The 18453-nt window shown below is 37.9% G+C and overlaps 2 protein-coding genes across 2 annotated transcripts; both read right to left on the bottom strand.

Annotated features, from left to right (window-relative positions):
- Window positions 1-2298: 2298 nt before the first annotated feature.
- Window positions 2299-4762, bottom strand: LOC116292785 (uncharacterized). Its single transcript, XM_031700140.1, has one exon. It carries the CDS (start codon window positions 4492-4494, stop codon window positions 3067-3069), a length of 1428 nt encoding a protein of 475 aa, XP_031556000.1. The 5' UTR covers window positions 4495-4762; the 3' UTR covers window positions 2299-3066.
- Window positions 4763-7329: 2567 nt separating this feature from the next.
- LOC116292784 (uncharacterized) lies at window positions 7330-18384 on the bottom strand. Its single transcript, XM_031700139.1, has 13 exons — window positions 18298-18384; window positions 17790-17974; window positions 16677-16720; window positions 16139-16233; window positions 15881-15991; window positions 14956-15065; window positions 14241-14336; window positions 13745-13835; window positions 12695-12805; window positions 11125-11874; window positions 10422-10544; window positions 10003-10166; window positions 7330-8945 (listed from the first exon to the last, which is right to left on the bottom strand). Exons 2-13 carry the CDS (start codon window positions 17960-17962, stop codon window positions 8813-8815), a joined length of 2001 nt encoding a protein of 666 aa, XP_031555999.1. The 5' UTR covers window positions 17963-17974; window positions 18298-18384; the 3' UTR covers window positions 7330-8812.
- Between the last annotated feature and the right edge of the window lie 69 nt (window positions 18385-18453).

Here is an 18453-nt window from a genome sequence, read left to right as displayed (position 1 = left end):
ATTTAAATAGATGGCCGATAAATAGAGGTTGATATTTAAATAGATAGCCGATAAATAGAGGTCGATATTTCTATAGATGACCGATAAATATAGGTTCTACTACCTAGTCATAACATTAATAGAATCACCTCATCGCATGATAATATCTAAACGCGTTCAGTCATATCTCCTGTGTTATCATTGATGCGATCGATACTCGTGATTTCAAAATAGCTTCGAGGTGGAAGAAAGGAAATAGATAATTCAGATACCACAGGTATGAGTTGACTTATGTTCAATTCTTTATCCTAGGAAGTGATCGGCTTAAGTGGAAAGCGATTCCAGGTGCCACCTGGAAATAAATAACTCTAATTTCTAAAATTATAATATTTTTGAAATAAAAATGTACAGAAAACACTTGCCATGCTTGCATGACGCTAAAAAAACCTTAAAGCGCTTCGTTGGCAGATTTTCGCGAAAAGTTAACTTTGAAATTTTAAAAAAGGTCCAAATAGGAGGAAAAAACTTGGTCTATTCGGCATTACCGTGCATTACGGGTATGTGTTAGTGGACGAAAGGCACTTTCTTGAAACAAATATACAGTCCTATGACTAAACGTTGCCGTTTGATCGGCTTCATCTCTACGCGCCTAGACTGAAAAGGATCATGGGGATAATTAATTCACAGTTACTAGCTGCCGCATATGTTATCTAATAAGTCTTGAGCTTGCTTTTTTCGATCCCATTTAATTTGCTGAAACCATGCCTCGAGCATACGGCGAAGATTTAAACTGGCGAGCAGTTTGGATGACGTAAGTTCTGTGTAATTTACCCGTTTTCCTTTTCGGTCTAGGCGCGTAGGGATGATCCGATCAACGACAACGTTTAGTCAAAGGACTGTATCTTCTAAAACAGTCCCACAACGCATTGTAATGCCAACTCGACCATTTTTTCCCCTCAACCTCGGAACGGAAGTAGGAGCACAGAAAAAGACTATCAATGCTAATATACCTTCAGCTAACAAAAAATAAACAAAAATAAATGAAAACGAGAAAACCTTAATTAAGAAAATCAACCTTTTCCCGGCATTATTAAGCTATCTGCTTTGGAGGGAAATTTTATCTAAGCGGGCAAGTTTCAACAGACAAGCTTGAAAGGTTACAATTAGCTTGGTTTTAGCACGTTTTACTGTTACAAAATCGAATAGATTCCTGTTCAAGCGTAAAGGTCATAAAAGTCACTATTAAATAAAATATTAGACGTCGGTTTCCATGGTAATAGAAAAACCATTTCAGTGTCTCGAGCCCATGTGTGCAGTAAAATGGCTTCCTAAGCATTTTTTGCTTCTTATCAACGTTTTGTTTATATCTTTTCTCTTAGTTTACTTGGAATAGATATAGAAATAAATATAGAAAAATATAGATATAGATTGGAATAAATGTAGATATTATATGATACTTGAAAATTATTATTATTATCATTCATTTGACCTCATAATTGTTTATTTTCACTCAAAATCTGTACTGAGATAACTCTGGAATGCTGGGATTCTCGACTATCTGTTTTGCATCATTCAGACTCGTAGACCACACACGCTTTTCTCATTAGATAAATACAACCTATAAAACCAAGCAATAAAAACTAACTTTCATATCCAGTGAAGTAAAATCTAGAAAAATCTTTCCCTCCTATATCAGTTCTTGTTTTTTAATAGGTAAAAAAGAAAATTATCACCAGCATTGAATTGAATGATTGATAAATAGAGTTAAAAGCGTCAAGTCAGGTCAAAAAGGTTTATCTAACGTCTGGTTTTCATATCTTCTACGCAAATGTAAAGTCTACACTTGAAAATGGTTCAATCCTGAAATCCAGTAATGTGCCAGATATAAATTTGTAACTTTTTAAAAACGTTATGCCAAAAAATTGCAATCCCAGACATCTTTAATTTCAATTCCCGGTTTAATTACAACTTCAGGACCAGATAGTTTGTTTTTCTTATATTTATGAGTTTGCTTCCAGAGAAGCGGCTTTGACCGTTAAACAAGCAATAAGGAAAGTACACCGCCATCGATGAAACTCCAAGAAACCTCGAAAACTAGCGCTTTACATAGCTAGAAAATCTTCTACAACTGCTGTATTTACTTTCTCAACATCCTAATTTTATATTTTGACATAAATTTCCATCATTGAATCTTCAAACTGTTCGTAAAACCGCAGAAACAATGGATGAACAAAGCATGTACAAAGGCGCCGTCAGGCTCTGAGGCATAAGTCGCTTAGCAGTTTTCATTCAGTCGGTTCTATTAAAGCTTGCGTTAGACAATTTTCAATGGATTTTTAATCGTTTTCATAGTCAATAGAGTTTTACTTATTGGTGATAATGAAATTGAATGTGTAAACAGAATGGGAAAGAGGGATCCGACGTTTTTATTAAGCGAATTTGTTTATCTTCACAATGGGGTGAAAAAGCCAACAAAATGTTCCCACGCTATGAGACAGCAAAATTAATGTCTGAAATCTTAGAAAACAATTGCTTAAGATAATTTTTTTTAAAAGCAGTATTTAAGAGTCGTAAAATTATTATATTTTAGGGTTAGAGAGATTTTTTACTAAGTTTTACAATCTTGAAAAAAGTTTCAAAAGGATCTTTTATACTTGGTATATGCTATGAATATGTATATAAAATATACTTTAAGCCTTCGATAAATTTGAATGCGAAAGTTCAAATATATATATGTACATCGACCATCTGAAAGATTTCAGCAAAGGAATACAATAGGGATGCAGCACAAGTATTTTCAGCTATCAGAGATGTTTACAACGAACTTAATTGACAGTTACAAGAACAACGCAGTCTTCCGCATCAACTGGTTTGAAGAAAGAGACCTGAAATCTCCGGAATAAATAAAATAATCCGAAATGTGTCATTGATAATTCTATATCTATTAAAATGTAAATATGTTTGAAACTTTGGAAATTACAGCAAAGTTTTACTTTAAAAATTCGAATATTGTGGAAAATATATTCATGTGTATATATGTCAGTTTAAAAATCTACAGAGCGATTTTTAGTATGAATAAATGCGTTGTCATTTCATTGCCATTGCCTTGTGCAGTGACAATTTGACATCCTTGTTTTTTGCCTTGTCTATCGGTAAGAATCCATTGTCATTTTCCGCGAAAAGATCAGCTTCATAGCTTAATAGCATTAAAATACAATCCAAGCTCCCACTCTGTGCCGCTTCATGTAATGGTGTGCTTCCATTAAGCGCCTGTCGGTTAACCTCTGCACCGTTCTCAAGGAGAATCTTTACGCTTTCAGCATCGCCTTGTCTTGCCATTACATGAAGCAGAGATAAACCTGACTCATTAAGAGCATTAACATTAGAGTGTTCTTTAATTTTACTCAAGATACGATGTCGTTTCGAGGTCGATACAGACGCAGGTGATGAGTTGCTTCTAGATTTATTGCGCTTTTCATGTTTTCTACAGTTGTGAACTCTGTGTTTTGTATTTTCCGGGGTCGAGTTCTGTTTTGGCAGGACAGAATCAAATACCGGATTTATAACATCATCATCATGTGAATAAGTCTCATTTTTCGTAGGCTCTTCAATCTGGGTAGGAAGACCTTCAGTTACAAGTGATAAGGAGGAAACGTATGCTGAATCAGACGAACTCGAGCTTGAAGAATCCGATGAAACGGAACAACTGGAAGAAGTTGACAAACGTTTTTTTCCATGACACTTCTTACACTCAACTCTTTTAATTCTAGTGTTGTACTTATCTCTTCCAGTCCTGCCTTCTTCCGGTTGCCCACCTCTTTCAATTATGTGAAGTCCCTCTTCTTTGTTGGTAGACGTGTTGGATATATTCCCAAGTGGTTGTCTACGGCTTTCACTAGTGTTCACGCTGGTCGATTCCTTTCGTGATTCAAGCGTTTTGGAATAATTCTTTTTAAATCTTTCCCCACTTCGATTCTTGCTTCCTTCTGACGAGTATTCTTGTTCTGATAATTCATTAGGCTTTTTAGAAATCTCTCTTAATCTATCTTCAATTAATGCTTTCAACGAGGGTTGTTTAGCGAAATAGCCGTCTATTAACTCCCTGTGGCCAGCTGATATCATAGCTTCAGCTAATATGATAACGCAGTCAAGATCGCTCGCGAGATCGATTGCTAGTTCACCAAAATCATTACGAGTAGTTACATCAGCTCCCATACACACGAGATATCTAAGAATCGATGAATTCCCTGCCACTGCTGATGCATGTAAGACGCTCCAACCTTCCCTATCCTGAATATCAATATTCGCACCATAATTTACTAGGAGCTGGACAAGTTTTAAGTTGCCGATGAAACAACTTCGTTGTAAAGCAGTCAGACCATCTTCATCAAGCTCGTCAATATTGAATCCTTTTTGATTATTTTGGAGTATAAATTTCAGTCTTGATAAGTCTTTGTTTGAAACTGCGTCGTGGAAAATGTTTTTAGCACTCTTCTTGACTGCGAACTTCAACATGTCTGGCGCCAAATGAAGTTAAATTAATGTACAATAGTAATAACTAGACTGGAGCTCATGTACATAACCTTTGCCTGTCAACACTTCAAGGCACTGTTAGCTGTAGACTTTTCCCATAGATTAATGTCCTCGTAATGTGATACTCTAGGCTTGACGTGTGCTTTTGTTTCGAAAATGACGGGTTACACAAAAAAACCCCGAGTACACCATCAAGTATAAACAGATCTACAACAAGTATTCTTTGGACATCTTTTCTGTTCAAACCTGAAATTGTCTTAAAACAATAGATATTTGCATGACAATACCTTGCTATTTAGCTAATTGAAAACACGTTGGAATGTTTTCGTCGTACTTCACTACCTTCGTATTCCACTTTTCCGCAATCACTTAAAGCGCAATTGAAAAAATTTCCAGTTTCTTTTGTGTGCTTCGGAAGTTGTTAAAGATTAGAATAATTGGGAACTTGCCATATGACGTCAATACCTTTACTTTCCGATTTTAGCCATTTTAGCTTAAGCCTATAATTTTGCTAGAAATCCCGCCCCCCGTAATACAAGTATTTTGGAGTAAGGACAGTACGTGAGGTGCGTTTCTTATGATACACACACTACTATTCTTCTGGGATATGTCCCTCGAGTCTTTTAAAGGATTTCCATAGTGTCTTGTCCTTAATACTAGTCTTTATTATTTTCTAAAGCTAAAAAGGATAATAAAACTTGAAATCCTACAAAAACCATTGTAGTGTAGTTACGAATTGATATGAATAAATATTAATAGAAATAAAAAGGAAAAATAAGTGTTACTTCATAGTTTCTTGACATAACTCAGTACCAAACCTTCAACAACCTCGAAACTGATCAAAGTCAATGTTAACTCACAGATCAAACCCTGAAGCAACCTCTGGGCTGATCTAAGTCAGGGTATGGCTAACGCACAGATCAAACCCTGAAACAACCTCTGGGCTGATCTAAGTCAGGGTATGGCTAACTCAAAGATCAAACCCTGAAACAACCTATGGGCTGATCTAACTCAGGGCATGGCTAACTCAAAGATCGAACCCTGAAACAACCTCTTGGCTGATCTAAGTCAGGATACGGCTAACACACAGATCAAACCCTGAAACAACCTCTGGGCTGATCAATGTCAGGATACGGCTAACACACAGATCAAACCCTGAAACAACCTCTGGGCTGATCTAAGTCAGGATACGGCTAACACACAGATCAAACCCTGAAACAACCTATGGGCTGATCAATGTCAGGATACGGCTAACACACAGATCAAACCCTGAAACAACCTCTGGGCTGATCTAAGTCAGGATACGGCTAACACACAGATCAAACCCTGAAACAACCTCTGGGCTGATCTAAGTCAGGATACGGCTAACACACAGATCAAACCCTGAAACAACCTCTGGGCTGATCTAAGTCAGGATACGGCTAACACACAGATCAAACCCTGAAACAACCTCTGGGCTGACCAATATAGTCATGGTTCGGATCATTCACGGATCGAATTAGAATTGAGCTTGTTAGGTTTTGTGGTGCGGAGGGAGGGAAGACCGGAGAAAAACCATCGAATCAATGAAAAGAGATGACAAACTAAGAATCCAACCCGAAACTATAGGAGTGAGAGGTGAGCGCCCAACATAGCCGATACCCTTGCCGGATGGTACAATCAGTTATATAGACACGATGTTGGTCACAGTTATCTGGTACTTCATCATAACCAACCAATATCGGAGAGACGTTCACTGAGGACGTAATGAAACCCTAGCAGTATCACCCTCAGTGCCTACTCCTCATACCCACAACCTCTCATGATCGTAAGCACCTTTTGCTATATCTAAATAGAAGGGACGCTGCATAAATCATAAATCATTATCATTATCATCATTATCATTACTCGACACTAGTAATGCATGGATGCTGATTGATTTTGAGGATTGGATTTATTGCAGTCATCAACCATGCATTAATCCACTATATATTACTTTACAATTTTTGAACTTACTACCATTCGCATTGCCAGAGCCAGCCAATAATCAAATCACGTTACTTTATCAACCAATGTTAAGTTCTTCAAATAAAAAAAATATTGTTGCTATAGCAAAACATGGTCTCCAAATAAAAATAAACTTCTTTCTCTTTTACTCCGACGAAGGACTAGCGTCCGAAACGTCAGTAAGTTGTTTCATCTTTTCACGGTGTATAATTTACCTTTTCATCATTACTGTTTCATTAGAAACACCGACGCAGCTCACACTAGTTTTTAGCTAGTTATGTCTTCAAATAAAAATGATATTATATTTTTCAAAAAGGCAATAAATTTTGAATAAGATCTATTTAAATAATAATAAATTTGTAATAAACATTAGAAATCGATTGGCTATTGTAGGGGATGATTTACAGTACACATTTTTTTAAAAGAGGCAAAAAAACTCAAAGTTTTCACGGTTCGAGAGTCGTCACTGTAAGTTTTGTACTTATTTACTTGAAGTTAGTCACAGTTAAGTGCCCGGTCCTTGGCAGTGATTGAGAGCAAGAGGTTTAAAGGATTAAGTGATTAAGTGATTTGATTAATATTCGACTCCAACTGTTCTGGCATCAAGTCTGACAATAACAGACTCGCCGTCATTGTAAGATCTTATACTCCCTGACAAAAACAAAGGTGTACTCTATTGGAAGGTGTGCATTCTAATTTTGACCTTGCCGAATTTCTTTCTTTAGCCCAGAGTCTTAGCGAGGTATTGATAATTCGATAGAGAAGCCGCGTTTATATCAGTCCAAATTGCTTTCATACGTTTTTGGTGTCAATCCAAATGAAGGAAACCAGGAGATTCAAGTTTTTTTTATTCCACACACAAAATTTTAAACACTTTTAAAAACGTCTACAAACCCTCCCTTCCCCTCTCCCCATTGGGGAAAGAATTCTCCCACTGAAGCTTAGTTTTCAGTTACCGTTCACATAAAAGAAACAAGCAGTAGTCGACACCGTCTATCATACATTTACTAGATATTTAGTTGGCCCACAGATAAATATTACTGAACCAAACACTTTCCAGCTGAATTGACCTTAAGAACAAATTCAAGGTCAGCCAATCAGAATTGTGGATTCAACATAATATTTTGATTAGCATTTGAATGATTCTGACAAGAAACCTGAAGAAATATGAAATTTTTAGTCTTTAAATTTATCGTAAGTGCTACTAGTTGAACTCATGGTGGAATTTTATTTCATTCAACACAAAAAATTTACATTGTACTCAGCCCCTCCCAGGAAAATGCTAACCAAAAATAGTTGGCCCATAATCCCTTTCGGGGAACGCAGTCAGCTCAGCTGGTTTCTAAAGCTGCCGATACACGCTGCAATTTTTTCTCGCATTGGCAATGCAATCTCAATTTTCTGATGCATTGCCAGCGCGAGACACAATTTCAGCGTGTATCATGCCCCGCGACTTTGACGGCAACGTTGTCTTGCAATGCAAAAATTGTTGCAGAAAATCAAAACGTTTGCACTTTTCTCTGCAACATTTTCGGAATTGCACGCCTAAAAATAGCGAAAACTGAAAATTGCAGCGTCTATCACCCATGTTTACTCGCAATGTAATAATCCTATTCAGACTAGCCAATCAGGATTTAATACTGAGTTTTACTGATTTTTACCTTTTTGATATGGTATACGTTGCAATTTTTCGCTGCAACAAAAGTGTGAAATTGCGTTGCCAGCGCGAGAAAACATTGCAGCGTGTATCGGCAGCTTAAGGCTAAGCTTAAGGATGTTGTTGGAGAATGTTGGCAAGATATCTTTAATGTTGAACGAAGTTTGTTTGTTTAAAAACTTCTCAGTTTTATGCTTATAATAATTCAACGATATGTACTAGATATTAGATTTTACATTTAGATATCATTAGTATTAAATTTTAGGTGTCCCCTGTTAGTAGAGGGATGGTTTTCGACACGCTCTTCAACACTATTATCTATCTTTGTTGTGTAGTAAACAGAGGTTGAAAAGCACACTTAGTTGGTGTATTTGAGGAGGGTCACCAAAGTTACTTAGCTCTTAGCTGTACGAATTTTAGCGTACGATGGGCCAAGACAGACATGCAGGTGGAGGTGTTGGGTTCTCCCCCGATCGCTCGAGTCGCAAAACCTAGTCCAGTAAGAATATTCCCACATGGGAATAAAAAAGAAAAGACACTTTATGGATGGTCAAGAATGAATTTGAACACTATTTAGTTCGATTATCATAGCTATTTTTAAAAAAAAAGTTTTTTAAGAAAGATGGCCCAGAAAAGATTAGAAGATCAAGATCACCATTACGTCACAAAAAGCTCCTCTTCGAAAACTCGAAGCAACCCCAAAGCTATGGCAACAGCCATCATACTGCTGACCACCCAGATGATCGTCCACATGTAACCAATATGACGGTCCAGCGAAAAACCAAGATAACTGTTGCACAAATTAACACAAATATTAGTTTTGTGGTCTCTACAAAGACTCGCACTTTTGTTGTTTGATGTTATTTTTATCAAATGTATAGACACTAATAGTTGAAATGTTTTCCCACTTCTTCAGACAATGTCTCATTCTCTAGAGTATCATTTCTTTGTTTAACGGTTGCGCATGAGAAGAAACGTGTATATTGATACAACTCAAACAAAGAATCAAGAGAATGACACGTGGTCTGTAATGGAAAAACATTAAGCTGACGATAAATGGGTCTGTCCCACATGTATCCCTCGCGATCTCAGAACCCTGTCATTCTTAATGCGCATGTCATTTCTTCACGCATGCGTAGTAAGAAGGCTCTGGGCTCTAAATAATGATCTGTAAGAAATGCCAAGTGGATGAAAATTCGACTTGCGCATGCAGACTAACAACTACAGATTCAAATCAGAAATCAATAGAATCATAAAACAAGTAAAAAATCAACTAGTGATCCATCAAATAGATAAAACAGTCATCGAACTCGACTCTTCGATAAATACCACGACTTGCTAGCATTTTGCAATCAATTATTTTTCTCTGCCTCTGGCATAGGTAAATGACTGATTGCTTCCTACTAACAAGTCATCCCGATATCTTGCTTAGTCTCGTCCAATATATAATTACTAGTTAGACTGTTTGTGTAAAGCCTTGTGCTTTAAGCAGGTTGCCTATTTCCTGCATAAAGGCCAGCACAAATGGTGTAAGGATTTGATGGTGACAAAGGTTTGCTGACAAGTGCAATACGTGGGAATGGTTTGCGCAAAGTTTGTTCAATGATCTTGTAGATTTTCTGTACAAGTTCTTTGACAATACTGTTGCGCCCCACCTCTGCACACATAAAATATCACTTATCCGTTTTGGTTGAGCTCATTTTTTTGCGGTTTGACATGAAAATGAGGCAAGTGGGTCAGTGAACATTGTTTTGACACATTTTCCTCGTTATCATGAATAAAAAAAACATACATACAGGCTCAACCTGCTTCGGTATGCAATTTCTAGTAAATGAATCAAGTCTTACCTGTCAGAACACTGAACCACAACATCGGTTAATCCATCATTAGTGAAATCTCCTTCAACGACAGGTGATACGGGTTGACATGGCAACGTATGGGAAGCCAGTAAAGTGCCATCGACTAAAGATACTAATGAGATGTGATGCCAACTTGCAATGAACAATGCTTTCTGAGTAAAATAAAATAAATAAATCACTTTTGTTTAAGTGTCTAGTCGTTCTAGCGCTTTCGCACTAATTGGGGACACTTTTCACTCACACGCACTACCACTACATTTAATATTCTATGCACACAACGCTCAACTCACATGTTGATTTTTACTGCAAAATACGAGATACTGACGATTTAGGGATTGGTTGACTTAAGAAACAACAGACCGACCAACCAAACAACCAATCAAACAACTGGAGTGAATGATAGTTACCTGGTTTTGGTTGCTTTCTATAGCAACTGGTTTCATGGACGGAAGGAAGCTTCTAGTGTTTTCCTGTGTCATGCTTAGTTCATCAGCACGCACGCGATCTTTCCAAGATCCATCCACCTTTACCTTTAACAGAATTCAAACGATACGAGTGAGAATTATATACACTGCGCATGTTCGGAAAATCATGAAGATGCTCCTAAAAAGTGCCGAATCTAAAGCAAAAGGAATAAACGGATGAAGTTTTTCAACTGATCTTTCTTCTTCAACATCTTTCAGATTTTTTCCATGTTTCTGCCGCCCTCTACAACGTCCAAACGACTGGGATTTTGGCATCCGTCACTCAAGAAACTAAATTCAGACTTATAAGTGATTATAATGGGAGGAAGCCATAACAAGAAATAAGAGTTTATTAGATGGAGTTGTCTGGGTCGCAGAAAAATCAAAGCGCTTCAATTTGGGCGGTTTAAATTTTTTTTTTTATTTTACTTAAATATATTTGTTCAGTAAATTAACCCCAATGAAAAAAGCGCGCATGGTCATCTAAGGGGTCTACGTTTAAATTAATCATACGAAAAGAATGGTAAAGCTATTCAAGCTATTTACCGTGTCGAATTCCTAAAAACGCAAAGCACGTTGATAACCAAAATACGGTGTTGAACTAAAATAAATGACGTGACAATATGTGTACTAAACAGTAACGTACCTGCCAGTTTAGTTCTCCATGAGGACCAAAGCTTGTTACTTTACCAGTGCTTACCAGGAAGACACTATCAAACCCCACCCTACTCCTCCTCAGGTTATGACCCATCAGATGTCGCAAGATCCCTGATCTGTGGGGTGGACTGTGAATGATCACAGGGGGTACTGGTAACGGTTCTTCGCCATGTTTGGTATCAGCTGGCCCGTCAAACACACCACCAAAGAGGGACAGCGTTCGACAAATCGATCCAGTGAATAACGTGCGCGACTGGGATGACACGACCGCAGTGCATGACGGAACACTGTTGGGAAAATCATCACGTGATTCAAAATGAGTAGTCACGTGATCAACATGGCCATCTTCATTGATGTCACCCAGTGAGACTGACTCCTTGGGGATTGTGTATCGACATATTGGTCTACCGGAGTCGAGCTTCAGTACTTCGACGCCATGTTGGTTGTGGACAACAATCGAATTGTGCTGCACATCCTTTTCGCTCTTCTTTTCTTCGGAGCTGAAAAGATCGATGTTGGGAGCTTTAATGTCGAACCAGCTTTGCTTAGCCGCTTTGGACATTGTTTTTCTTGAGCCCTTGACAAAACGAGCAGCGAAGAGTTTTGTATCACTGGGATGGTGCCATCGGTAAGGCAGGGTTTTCAGGAATGACATAAGGTATTTAGTCCAGTGTTCTTCACCTGTATGGTATTGGTTGGGTTGAAGAGCAAGCTTGAAGTGGTACGATGAAAGAAGATGCTACGGATAAGACAAAAACATTTTTTTAACACTTAGTGAAACACAGAACGGTAAGTTGTTAGTCGTAGGTGTAAACGGCCTGTAAAGTAGCAGATAAACTAATATTTTCAATGAATAAACGACACTCTTGAGTTTGAACATTTTTTAGTCAAACATGTTTGGACAGACCAACTGCCATCCTTATTGACAAAGAATAAATCAAAGCGGGAGACGTTATATATATACTAAAACAAAGAAAACAAAAGACAAAGAACATTTTAAGGTTGACATGGTGGACTTCTTAGTTAAGCGTTGGCTTCGCTGGCTTAAATTTAAGACTGAGACCTTTGCTTCATCTTACTACAATCGTGTGGTTCCCTTATATGGAATGATCTGCCGGCTGAGCTCAGGCAAGCTATCTCTGCACCGTCCTTTAAGCGCTTACTTGTTAGTTATTATTATGACAAATTTATGTCTTCCTTTGAGACCACTAATACCTGCTCTTGGGTGACGAAATGCCGCGGCTCCAATTGTAGGGCTTAGCCATTCATTTATTAGTTAGGTACTGTTTGATCTCTTTTTTTCTTCTTCTTCTTAATTTTAGTTGGAGACTATCCTATAGGTGGAATGTCACCTGTCTAGTTCTCCGCAACAGTTTAATTGTTGGAAAAATTTAAATAAATAAAAAGCCAGTGAATGTGAAGGCTTTCTTTTATTTTGAGGATAAACTTGGACGCGTTGTAGTTGCAAAACAAGGAAGCATGTAGAAAAAGGATATTCTTCCCACTCCTTACATAAACATTTTACTTCGTGCTTTCCTCTACCAACCAAAAGGTCTTACCTCTCTTGCTGTAACGTTTGCCGCAAAGTCACCTGGCTTATGACTCCAGACTATTCCTCCTTCTCGTCCATTAAAAGCGAATGTTGAGAAATGTTCCGACTCACCGGAAACCTGCGGAAAGAACGACATCATGTTACCATGACAACAAAGGCTAAAGTCAATGCGGTTGGGAAAGATGACTTATATTGGCTGCATCACTTCTGCATTAAAGATTTTAAATAGACAGGTTTACCTTGTGGCATAATGGCCATTTATTCTGTGTGGAATGCATGTGGGCCGTCTACAGTGAAAAAAGCGACGCAATAATAATTTGGCGCGTATAAACCTAATCGAAAAATTGCGACCTTTTTGAAAAGGAGGGAGGAAGGAAGGAAGGAAGGAAGAAAGAAAGAAATGACGCATTAAAATCATGAAAATGATTTTAATCCAGTTTTCCAGTCCAGTTTTGTAAAATAGAAGATTTTTATGAAATGTGTTTTTGTCACTCGATAAAGATCCTTATGTTAAGTGTATGCTACATAGAGTGTCTAAGCAGATTAAAAAATCTCCCTCAGTTGGGTTCTCGCGGGACTCGAGCCACTGACCTCTCGTTTGCTAGACGAGATCTCAACCGCTTGGCCACTGAGGCTTAACGGGAGAAGGGCGTGTTAGATCTATATTTTAATCAAATCCGCGCGTGATCTTTTACCCAACACGAGACGGGACGAACACAGTTCGGAACCCGCTCGGAATATCCGTTAATCAACGGAATTTTTATCAATTGTGAATTTATGAAATGTGTTTTGGTCACTCGGTAAAGATCTATATGTTAGAAGATTTGTGTTAGGAAGATCCCTGATGTTAAAGCGTAAGACGACCGTGTCAAAGATTACCCAGAATTTTAAGAGATAAAAACATGCAGGCAGAGATGCACTACCCTGGGTGCCAGAGGCCGTTTGGGGCTTGGGGTAGAGATGCTCAAGATGTTTAACATTATCCGAGCATGATTTGTGCCTGGAAAGTATGAGCAAAAAGGGACCAAATTGGCCCTGTAAGTAACTAACTTCTAACCTTATTCGGGTCCATCGTAGAATGAGTGTTGGATTTCCTTGCAAGCTCTTCAACAGTTTCTTTGGGAGCAGCATCGACGTGATGATCATGGCTGAAAAAATAAAGCATTAAGTTATGGTTCGTATGACCATGTAAAATGGCGGACAGGCATCATGAAGAGACGTTAAACATAAAGGGCAACAAGTTTATCAGTGCTAAGTTGGCAACTATCATGTGTCAACCTCTCGAACATCATCATCATCACATCACCATCACCACCACCACCACCATCACCATCACCACCACCACCATCACCACCACCACCACCACCACCACCACCACCACCACCACCATCACCATCACCATCACCACCACCATCACCACCACCACCATCACCATCACCATCACCATCACCATCACCATCACCATCACCATCACCATCACCATCACCACCACCACCACCACCACCATTGTGGTCTTTGGTCTTCAATATTTACAACATGACTAACTGACTTACCTCAGTTTTTGTTTATGGTGTTTGTTATCTGTAGTTCTTCCTCCAACGACAACAAGTCCATCTTGACCTTGTGGTATTGCAAGCACGGCAATCTCTCTTAAGGTAATGATAAGCCCATATCAAACCCCAGTAAATAATAAGCATGCTTTCAATTGCCAAAAACGTGGGGTATCAAAGCTAAGACCGAAGAGCGTTCTGGATAAACATTGAGGTTGATTTTATGCATATTAGCAGTTTTGCTGCTCTCAAACAAAGGATTTTGTCATTCTTTACGCATGTGTCTGTATGCAAACTGTCTCCGAATGCTATGATTTTGACTAACCCGTGGTCTTACCTTCGATAGTTAGCCTTTCCAGCAACAACGTTTTTTTTCAATTTGGTGTATCATAAAATGATAAACCTTCAAGTAAAGGACTCAAACGCATGGCTATCTCTGCAAGTGTTGCATGCAATGATTTTAATTGAAAATGAACTTGAACTGCAACATTGTTCAATAAAATGCGACTTTGTAGAGTATGGTACTCATATAGGCTGAATTCTGTGGCACTGCGTAGGTTTCTTTTCTCCATTCTCAGTACTGCAGTTTGTTTCATGTGAGATCCCTAAATAACTATGTTGCTGGCAAAATTGCCCACAACTGTTTCTTTCTTCACTTCTTTTCCCCTCATATGAAACAACAACAAAAACACAAACAAATTGAAGCAAGTTAACATACTTGAAGTGCATAGGTGTCTTGCTGTTTACTTTGACTGTCGTTTTCCATAGGAGGTTCAAGAAATGGTCATAAGCCAGGACAGACCAGTCACTTGTTACAACAATTATGGTCTGGAATGGAAGTAAATGAACCTGCATTAGCCTTGGGGTAGTCAAATTTGATCACTGATTGCAAACACTAGCTCACTCCAAGTGGTCGAGACAAGACAAGAGCTTTGGCTCCTTACAAATACCTTAGTACTGAATACTCTACCAACATCCTGCAATCCTATCATCCTAACAAACAACCTAATAACACCCTGAAAATACTCTACTGACACACTGATGACACTCTGCCTACATCCTACTGACAACCTACCTTCACCCTACTGACACTCTACTCACATCCTACTGACACCCTACCAGCACCCACCTGACACCCTACCAACACCCTGCTGACACCCTACCAGCACCCTACTGACACTCTACCAGCATCCTACTGATGCCCTACACACCCTAATGACAGTTCCTACCAACACCCTGCTGACACCATATCAACACCTTACTGACACTCTACAAGTTTTTGCACACTTTTCTACTAGCACTGATTTTGGGATTGGATGTTTTACAATTACCATGACATAATATAGTGATGACAATATGTGCCGCAAGGTCATATGTGACTTATAGCACTGTAAGTCTAAATGATTATTAAAAAGTATTATATAAATGAAAAAAACTTTTGTGAAAATGGTGCTTGACTTGGTGTATTTTCTCACCCGAACCCTAGAGGGAGGATTTGGGTGAGAGGGAAAGGGGCCACTTGTAAGTGTCTGCTTGCCTTTTAAGGCAATTTAATTCCAAATATGTCTTTAAAAACATAATTTGAATGCTAAGTTGAAGTTACTCTAAAATCCAAGTTCTTGTGCTTAATGGTTTTGTCATACCTTATAACATTCATCATGTCTTGCTCTGTTTTTTAAACAACCTGTTGCCATGGTGACAGGAATGGGATGATAGTCTGATGTAACATTGTCCAGTTTGATGGATGTTTCAACCTATTTCATGGAGGAAGATATCAAGTTTTTTACAACTATGACTTTTGATTCAAATCCATGGTTCTTATCCTATATTTAGATATTATCAGCTAGGGTCACATGACCTGTTAGAGCAAGTCATCCATTCACCATTTAGATGTATAATACCTTTATGTGCAGATGTGGCAAGAGATCTCCTCCAAAGTCCTTGGTAGGGAAGGTCATGACTCTGATTCTGCCATCTTGAGTGGCAACAACAAGCTCTTTGAAATAGAAATACAAAAGAATGTTAAATTATCTGACATATTCTTCGTTCGCACATTACGTCATTAAGGCCATGTTGGTACCATCAAACAAAAGATTTCTCATTAGCATCCATTGTTAACGGTACCACAATGGCCGCCATGTTTTTGTCTTTTAACTCTCTTGGGAATGCTTTCAACCCATCAATTAAAAAGGTTATTAATGGATTATGATTACTAAATATGGAAATAAAAACTACAATAATAATACCTCAATGGTAAATTATTTTAGGTAGACTTACATGGAACGATTTTTCCTCACAACTGTAGCGTGGCTGATGACATGGATTGCTTCATGTCATTTATGGCAGCTAAGAACTTGGAATAAGCGTATTATTGCATGCAACAGTTGAGTGGAAAAGATCTTACCATGTAAATCAGCTTTTTTGATATTAAACATTTACCATTAATCCCATCACTGTCAAGGTCCACTATGATTGGAAGTGGCCTAAAATTGATAATCATGATATAGTACCATATTATTAGTATGCAATTTGTTCTGTATTAATAACTGGATAGAGCAAAGAAAGAGCTGTTTTTAATTTACTTGGTGTTTGTGTGTGTGTGCAGATGTATTTATCAGTTTATCAGTCAAAATTCAGGATAAAAAATGTCTTAGTATTACTTCCGATCTGAAAAACTTTGAAAAACCTCATTATCTCAGAATCACCGGTCATTCAACCAATCACAGCTCGAGAAACTCTATATTCAAGTCTAAACTTATACCAAAACCTGTTATTTGAGATACAACCAGGTTATATTTCAAATATTAAAATGTTTGAGATATAATATGTATGGTGATAGAGGTTTGCACTGTCTCATGATGATACCCATGTTAGATTGCAGGAACAATTTACAATGGTTTTAATTTACATATTAAGAAAGAATTTCCTTCACAAGAGCAAAGGGGGTTAGTTGTTCTGCCATCTAACCACATGCAGCCCAACCTGCATTATGGGCATGAGTTTGTGATGGTGCAAAATCGTTCAAAAATACTTTATAAAAGCAATATACAACAACTACTTTTGTCTGTGTCTGTGATATAAACATGCTGGGAGTTGTGTAGAGCACTTGCAAAGCAAGAGAAACACTGGGCTAAGTTGGTTTTTCATCATGCTTTACAGCTTCCAGCATACTACTCTTCCCAGTAGACTGAGGAAGTTGTGATTTTTTAATCATCTTCGTAGTGTCTGTTATGTTATCCGCAAGTACATTTCAAATTGACCACGTGATGCCAATGTTGTACCATGAGGACAAGTTTTTTACACCACGTGATTAAAACTTGACTGAATTTTGATCAATGGTGTAAAAAACTTGCCCTCGTGGTACAACATTGGCATCACGTGGTCGATTTGAAATGTACTTGCGGATAACATAACAGACGCTACGAAGGCGATTAAAAAATCACAACTACCTCGGTCTACTGGGAAGAGTAGTATTCATATCACTGTACAGTGGCATGCATGCACCTTTCACATTCCTAAAATATACAATAATAATTCTTATTGGCTGCTTACAAAATATTGTTATGCTCTGATCCAGTTGTCTTTTCTATGTCTAGTCTCCATACTGGCTTGAGCTCATAGACATCAGGAGCTCTAAAAATAAATATAGCAGCCAGGAATCCTATCACCACAGCTACATCTTGAGGACGTATCCTGCTCAAGTCAAGTGATTGTGGAGATACCATCAAAAATATACCCTAAAGCAGAATAGGACAATAGTATATATTATATTAGTTTATACTTGCCTCAATTTTCACTTAATTGTTGTTAATTTGTGCACATGATAAGCAATATTTAGATAGTGAGTGGAACATGTTGGATGCAAGGATGGAAGATATTGTCGTCAAATAAGAAACAAAATATGTTCATTTATTTAAAAAAGGAAAGTGAAGCAGATGTGGTCATTTTGGTAGTTGGGATTCCTGTGGTTTACCATAACGTGGAAAACTCATTTAAAGATGCAACAAAATGCTTCGTTTTTAAGACCGCATATTATTTAAAGCAATATTGCATTACTTACCTAATTTGCACACTTATAGAACACCTGCAATTGAACAAAAAATTTCATTTTTTGCGGCTTCGGCAAAACACTACAACAACGTCCGCCATCTTGAATATATTAAAATACAAATATGGATATGCATACCATTTATGGAAGAAGCCTAAGTGGACCAAT

The sequence above is a fragment of the Actinia tenebrosa genome, unplaced genomic scaffold (genome assembly GCF_029948245.1).
Source record: "Actinia tenebrosa isolate PJP-AT-01 unplaced genomic scaffold, QUT_ActTen_1.0 PGA_scaffold2__45_contigs__length_23673736, whole genome shotgun sequence".
Classification (NCBI taxonomy): Eukaryota; Metazoa; Cnidaria; class Anthozoa; order Actiniaria; family Actiniidae; genus Actinia; species Actinia tenebrosa.
This window is presented reverse-complemented; position numbering and strand designations above follow the sequence as displayed.

Coding starts and splice junctions, on each gene's coding strand:
- LOC116292784 (XM_031700139.1), bottom strand. CDS start 17,962: ATGGTATCTCCACAATCACTTGACTTGAGCAGGATACGTCCTCAAGAT. Junction 12,806..13,744: donor CTACGATGGACCCGAATAAG/GTTAGAAGTTAG, acceptor TTCTTTCCGCAG/GTTTCCGGTGAGTCGGAACA. Junction 10,545..11,124: donor ATGGAGAACTAAACTGGCAG/GTACGTTACTGT, acceptor ATTCTGTTAAAG/GTAAAGGTGGATGGATCTTG.
- LOC116292785 (XM_031700140.1), bottom strand. CDS start 4,494: ATGTTGAAGTTCGCAGTCAAGAAGAGTGCTAAAAACATTTTCCACGAC.